At 46.6% G+C, this 7,462-nt stretch overlaps 1 protein-coding gene across 1 annotated transcript; it reads right to left on the reverse strand.

Annotated features, from left to right (window-relative positions):
- Window positions 1–275: 275 nt before the first annotated feature.
- LOC147975524 (uncharacterized) lies at window positions 276–3,333 on the reverse strand. Its single transcript, XM_087520469.1, has 2 exons — window positions 2,223–3,333; window positions 276–511 (listed from the first exon to the last, which is right to left on the reverse strand). Exons 1-2 carry the CDS (start codon window positions 3,331–3,333, stop codon window positions 276–278), a joined length of 1,347 nt encoding a protein of 448 aa, XP_087376595.1.
- Window positions 3,334–7,462: the final 4,129 nt, after the last annotated feature.

Below are 7,462 nucleotides of genomic sequence, written 5' to 3' on the forward strand. Positions count from 1 at the left end.
AACGTTTGGAGAAGTCCGGCTGGCTTCTGATGATCTGCTTTCACCTTGTTGCATATGTCACAACAGGCTACAAAATAGGCAATGTCTTTCTTCATTCCATCCTACCAGAATATTTGTCTAAGGTCCTCATACATTTTTGTACCTCCCGGGTGAATGGAATATGCGGATTCGTGGGCTTCTGATAGGATTTTCTTCTTCATGTCTGGTTGATTTGGCACACAAATGCGTCCACGGAATCGGAGGGTACCGAATTCATCCTTGGAGAAGTCAGAGGCCTACTTTGCCATCTGGCTCTTGGCACGTCTTTGTAGGTTGGTGTCAGCTGGATGTGCCTTGTAGATCTCCATCTCAAGTGTGGGGGTAACTTCCAAAGTATTAGCGAGGTCAACCTCTATGATGACCAAGTTGAGCTGAGCGATCTCCTCTTGGAGTTTAGTGGGTAATGATTTTAATATGACATTTAAGCTGATGGGCTTTCGACTGAGCGCATCAGCAACGATGTTGGCCTTGCCTGGATGGTAATTTATTCCAAGGTCATATTCCTTGACCAACTCTAACCATCTTCGCTGACGGAGATTTAAATCTGGCTGAGTGAAAATGTACTTGAGGCTTTTGTGGTCGGTAAAAATTTGGCACCTTTTTCCAATGAGGTAGTGTCTCCAAATTTTTAATGCATAAACCACCGCAGCCAATTCCAAATCATGAGTAGGATAATTTCCCTCATGAGGTTGTAGCTGTCGCGATGCATATGCTACTACCTTGCTGTCTTGCATCAACATGCAACCAATACCTTGTCTAGAGGCATCGCAGTTCACATCAAAGCTGCGATAAATGTCTAGAAGAGTCAATACAAGTGCGGTTGTCAGTCGTATCTTCAGCTCATTAAAACTTTGCTCACAGTCCTTTGTCCACTTAAACTTTGTATCCTTTTTTAGCAGCTCCATCATGGGTTTAGCAATTTTGGAAACCCCTTCAATAAAACGACAATAGTATCCAGCTAATCCGAGGAAACTCTGGATCAGTGTCACGGTCGTGGGTGGTACCCAATCGAGCACATCCTTTACTTTACTCGGGTCCACGGCTATACCTTCGGCGGATAGTACATGTCTGAGAAGCCCAACTTTCTTGAGCCAAAATTCACACTTATTGAACTTGACGTATAGCTGATGGTCGCGGAGCCGTTGTAGTACTGCTCGGAGGTGATCCTTGTGTTCTTCTTCACCCTTGGAGTAAATCAGGATGTCATCGATGAATACTACCACAAATTTGTCGACGAAGTCCATAAATACTTTGTTCATCATATGCATGAAGAAAGCAGGGCATTGGTGAGACCAAAGGACATCACGGTATATTCGTAAAGACCGTACCGAGTAGTGAATGCGGTCTTAGGAATATCTTCCTTTTTAATCTTGAGCTGATGATATCCGGTCCATAAATCGATTTTAGAGAATACCTTAGCCCCACTGAGTTGATCAAACAGATCATCAATCCTTGGCAGCGGATATTTATTTTTGATGGTGACCTCATTCAACTGGCGGTAATCTATGCACATACGGAGACTACCATCCTTTTTGCCCATGAAAATTGCAGGTGATCCCCACGGTGAAGAGCTGGGACGAATATAACCTTTCTGGAGTAATTTGTTAAGCTATTTCTTTAGCTCCACTAATTTTGATGAGGGCATCCGGTAATACTTCTTGTATAATGGTGCGGTTTCGGGCACAAGATCTATGGCAAACTCCAGTTCCCGATATGGTGGCATGCCTGGCAGTTCTTCTGGAAACACATCCGGGTACTCACTGACCACAGGAATAAATTCCAATTCAACCACAGCAGTGCACACTAATTCTGGCTTGGGTATATTCTTGCGAGCATAGAATTTGGTGAGCTGCCCATCCAGACTGGTCCGATTGACTTCTCGAGTTGCACAGTTTATGCAAACTTGATATTTGGTCAACCAATTCATACCCAATATAATGTCCAACTTTTCAGACTCAAGGATTATCAGAGATGTTGGAAAGCGGACCCCATTGATATTGATCTCCAGATCACGGTAGACTAGATTGCTCTTGATTATGGATCCCAGGGTTTGTACCAGCATATTTTTGCCCAAAATTGTGCAAGGAAAATTGTTTTGGCCAGCAAAACTCCGAGAAATAAAAGAATGGGAAGCCCAGAGTCAAATAAAATTATGGAAGGTATGTCATTAACAGAAAACATACCAATGACGACTTCCGGCTTTTCTTGGGCTTCATCGACGGAGATATGATGCACGTGCCCGGTGAAGTTTTGCTGGTTTGGCCGCGACTCCATAAAATTGACTTGCGGCCGACTTAGGGCATTCGTCTTGTTGTTCTTGGGGCACTTCTTGGCATAATGTCCGTGCTGCCCGCAAATGAAACAAGAATTATTGCGCTGACGCTCCTCATGCATTGGATTGGTCACAATATTCTTGACTTGAGTGGTGGTCTTGTTAACATTCTGCTGCCAATTTGGCCTATATTCCACCTGAGTCTGTTGCCAGGTACGAGCCTTTTGCATAGGTGGCCCATCCTTCTTTGGCTCAAACTTGCGCTTGTTGTCGTTAGCAGGCCTATTATCGGATATAAGCTTCTGCTCTCGTTCGGCAATGAACGCCTTGTCCACCAGAGTTTGGAAATCCTTGAAATCAAACATACTGAGAGCACACCGAAGTTGCGGATTTAAACCTCCAAGAAATCTGTCAATCTTCCTTTCTTCGGTGGCCACGTCATACAGAGAGTAATGGGCCAAATGATTGAATTTTTGCAGATATTCAGCCCCAGACTGATTTCCTTGGACGAGCGCGAGAAATTCACGCTGCTTGGCCTTCATAACTCCAGTAGGGATATGATATTTTCGGAACTTATCCTTAAATGTCTCCCAGGTGATTTCCTCATCAATCGTCCACATGGCCTTTGTATTTTCCCACCATATGGCAGTTGCGCCTTCAAGGTAATGAGTTACAAAGGGAACTTTATCATTTCCTTCAGTACGAGCAATCTCAAGCTTTTTCTCCATTGTGCGTAACCAATCGTCTGCATCCATTGGGTCAACAATCTGACTGAAACTGGCAGGATTGGTCCTCTGAAAGTCTGACAGCTTTGAGTGATGACCATTCTGATTTCCATTCTGTCCAACCATAGCTTGAACACTTCTCAATATTCCAATCAGATCATTGTTCATTTTTTTCTTCAAACATACGCAGAATTTGCTCGGTGGAGGGAGGATCAGGCAGTGGAGGTGGTGGCTGAACATGCGGCTCGGGAGAATGTCCTGCCTGTCGTGTGGAATGACAAACAGGAGTTCCCTCATGAACGTTGCTACTGCTGCCTCCCCGCGTCATCCTATTGTGATTTTTTCCCAAGACAACACAATCGAGATGAGAAACACCCAAAAATAAAATTGGGGAAAAGCCAGGGACAAATCCCGGAAGAAAGCAGAAGAGCGAAAAATACGGCGAATAAAGTCTCAACATAATTATACATAGACTCATACATGAAAAGTAAACAACATGACTGGTTCACTACTCTCATACAAGCTATGAAACATCATGACTCGTACGACTACATCCATACATCATCCAGACAACAGCGAATACTCAAAGATACTACTGCTCTGTTGGTGCTGCCGCGTCCTCCCCTGAAGTGGTCTCGGATCCCAAACTGACGTGGTTAACGGAAACCTCCGGGATAAAGGTAACATGACGGCGCTGCCTCGAGGGCTCTCCCTCAGGGGCAGGGGTAGGATGAAGCATCGGGGCTACAGGGGTAGCGAGAAGTGAGACCCACTCGGCAGGAGTACTGAGAGGGTTCGTGGGCGAGACGCCCGTGCTACTCGGAGGAGTAACCGGCGAAATAGGGGAGCTAAACTGACTGGGACATAAGGGGTAAATCCCAGTGAAGAAGGCATAGTGGCGGATCTAGCAGTGACAAAAGTAGTGGCTAAAGCAGTACGAGTACGAGTCAGCTCTCGAGCCAGCTCGTGGATCATGAGATAGCTAGTAGTGATATAACGAGCAAGGTGGCTAGCAACACTATCAGACTCCGGATCAATGAGAGGGAAACGGACACGACCGTTGTCGTGCAGATATGGGTAGTAGTAGAAACCTGGGTGGTTTTGCATTCGGACCTCGTTGTAGCGAAGCTCGACAAGGACCTCGAATGCAGCAAACTGGACAGCCTGAGAAGCGGTGGAGGCATAACCGCTCCGAGAAGTGCGAGTGTAAGAGCTGGAATCGGAACTAGTGCGCAGAGTGACCACTGCGTGATACTCATATACTGAATCAGCTAGATGCTCCCGGTAGACACGATAGACTGGGTCGTCTCCGAGAGGGTACAGCCGACGCCACACGTTGCGAAGGAGGTGCGGTGACGTGTACGGCATCAGCTGCAACTGGCACGGATACGGCACCGGAGCCATCTACACCCACAACCATTAGCAGGTTAGTATAAAAATATATAAACCGAATGCATGCAACTCAATAATCAGCAAAAATTACTACCGACACACAACTAAAACTCGTATCTAGCGCGTCGTAGCCTAGCGTGGCCTACAGTCAGCGCGGCTTTGATACCAAGCGTTGTGGCACCCCGGCTCAGAGCGGTCGGTTTACCATGCATTGCCAGCCCAGAGACCATGTCTTCTGGCAACACACAACATCTTGGTATAGAATAACAACCGCTTTATTGATGCTAGCAGAACAGAGTTACATTACAACAGCTGTCGAGGCTAGGCGGCACACTCGGTGCGACTGACCAATATGTACATTATTTAGTGAACATAAAGGGGCCTCGATCCGAACAACTATGTGGCAGCGGAATAACGTCGTGGTGGAAGCTCAATATCATAGGGACACCGATGTGGACACGATCTAGACTCGAACAGCGCTCCTCTCCAACGATACTTTCCTGAAATCTGGCATGACAGGCCAGGTCAGTACATTGAATGTACTTGCAAGCTCACAACAGGCATAGTCATAATGACAAACAATATCAGGATATTTAACCAATTATTAAAAATGCAACACTATATGTCAACATGCTGTGATCATGCTCGAACGTCCCTCGGGACAGCTTACCAACCGTGATCATCTCTAGATCACAAACACACCACCAAAGTGGTAAGATCACAAACACACCACCAAAGTGGTCTTTCTCAAGAACAACTCGTGATCCTTGTGGCGATCACAACCACGACCATCATTTGGTCCCAAATGACTCGATGGCCTTTCTGCCATCCATCAACGATACAAAGTTCATAACTTAGTGTGCAATTTTTATTAAACGTTGACTCATGGTGGGACCTATTACGATGTGTCTGTAACCATGGACTCGGCTATCGATAGATTACACACTCTGCAGAGGTAGCACACTGTACCCACACCACGAAACCCATGGCCTCGCACTCCCATTCAGGTGGACCAACGGCATTCCGTCAAAACCCCTCCATTGCCACAACACTCTCCCGGCCACTCCGACCCATATCCCCAATGGGCTGGTCCTCGGTGGCCCCGTGTCTACCAAAGACACCCCGACCATCATCATGGTCAAAACACTCCCACTCGGGGACACTCCCACTCGGGGACTCGGTACCATAATCTCATCAACGAGCACACAAGATTATGTCTACTTACCGGGCCAGGGCGAGCACGACATAACCTTCCCTAGATGGAGGCACCGACCAGAGGTCGTGTCAATGGACCGAATCAAGGTCTTCCCACAAAGGCAAATGTGATTGCACTGGAAAGAAACTCGACTCAACAGCGCCATGACCCAGTCAACGGTATATTCAAGTTGAGTTATATTCAGGTTTAACTTTAAACTAAAAATGACCGGTGTCATAACATGCCATCAAATGCAAAACAACACATGCATCATATAGTGAGAAAAATGACCGATGTCATCCTTATACCACCAAGCATAACATCAACAACTCAAATTACTCTACTTGCTCAAATACTCACAACTTAACCAAAATATTTTGCAACAAGTTTTATTGATTTCATACGCAAGAAAGTAACTCTGATAAATTTCTCATATGCTTGTCAAAAAGATTTCACTATCAACAACTCTTCCTTTCTTTATCACTAAGTTGGGTTCAAACATTCTGTAAGACAAGTAATATGATTAAACAAGTATTGAACAGAACATTTTCTAACAAATTTTTATCAATCTAAGAGGGCAAAACATAGCTTTAAATAATTGCTAACATGCATAACAAAATTATTTCTATCATAACCTCAAAAAAAATCTTATCTTGCTTTATCCACTAAACTAGTTTCACCCATTCTATAAATCAAGCATAACAACTAACCAATATTTAACATAAATAATTCCATAATCTTTTAAATGCATGGATTAATCATTTCATTCAAGTAAGAAAATCACAAATATTGAAATGGCACCATGAAAATGTTGATGTGGCTTGCCTTAGTGCAGATGAGGTTCACAAGCCTCCTGGTCATCCTCAAGACAAGCTTTACCTTCTGAAAATAGTTTTAAACACAAAAAGAAAATATCAAGAACACTTCTAAAAATCACCAAAAATTCTAGGCAGCACAGAAAAATCTCATCTTTAGTGAGCTGCTAGATTTCTTATCAAAGAACACAACGCACAAAAAATCAATTTATTTGGGCTTATGGTTGAAAAGTTATAACTATTTGAAGTGTTCTGTAAATTCAAATGAAAGAAATAGACTGGGGGTGACGTCGAAGGCGTAAAGCCCAGGGGCGCAACCACTCGTACCGCTTCACGCGCGTACTGGGTGGCTGACTAGTGGGCCCCGCTAGTCAGGTGGGGGAAGAGAGAGAAGGAAACAGAGGGTGCCGGAGCTCTCGCCGGCGACGAGGCCTCCTTGGCCCAAACGAAAGCGAGGGATGGCAAGAGGGGGTTGAGGCGCACCTGCTCGTACCCGTAGCGTAGCTAGGGCGGTCGGACGGTGTCGGAATCAACCTCGCAAGCGGAGGCAGAACGTGGAGGTCACCGGAGTTGAGGAAGACGGCGAGCAAAGGCCACTTCAGGGGCTCCAAGAGGGCGAGACGGCCTCATCGGAGAGAGGCGGAGGCCCTGGAGGGGTCGCCCAGGCCTGGGAGGGGCTGGAGCTATTGCGGCGACCAGAGGGGATCGCCGGCGAGCTCGAGCTCGGGGAAGGCGGCCCGAGGCCTGCCCGGCCGGGCTCCGACTTCCTACTCGATCGTGGGGTCTGTGTGAGTGTTGGATGGTGCTCGAGGAGGCTGGGGAGGGCTCTATATATAGGCGAGCGGCGAGGGTGCTTTGGGCTCCACCGGTGGACACCTATCCATGGCGCCCGGCGACGAGTGACGTCAGTGAGAGGGGGAGAAGGCAACGGAGGTCACGCGGCCACTGTGGGCGGGCGGAGATGAGCACGGGATCAAGAGGATGGCGACGAGCACAGTGCGCTCCGCACTGTTGGGCTGGCTAG

Source organism: Triticum urartu, chromosome 4A, assembly GCF_056163025.1.
Source record: "Triticum urartu cultivar PI428250 chromosome 4A, HENAU_Tu73, whole genome shotgun sequence".
Taxonomy (NCBI): Eukaryota; Viridiplantae; Streptophyta; class Magnoliopsida; order Poales; family Poaceae; genus Triticum; species Triticum urartu.

Coding starts and splice junctions, on each gene's coding strand:
- LOC147975524 (XM_087520469.1), bottom strand. CDS start 3,333: ATGAGGGAACTCCTGTTTGTCATTCCACACGACAGGCAGGACATTCTC. Junction 512..2,222: donor AAAGCCGGAAGTCGTCATTG/GTATGTTTTCTG, acceptor ATTACCATCCAG/GCAAGGCCAACATCGTTGCT.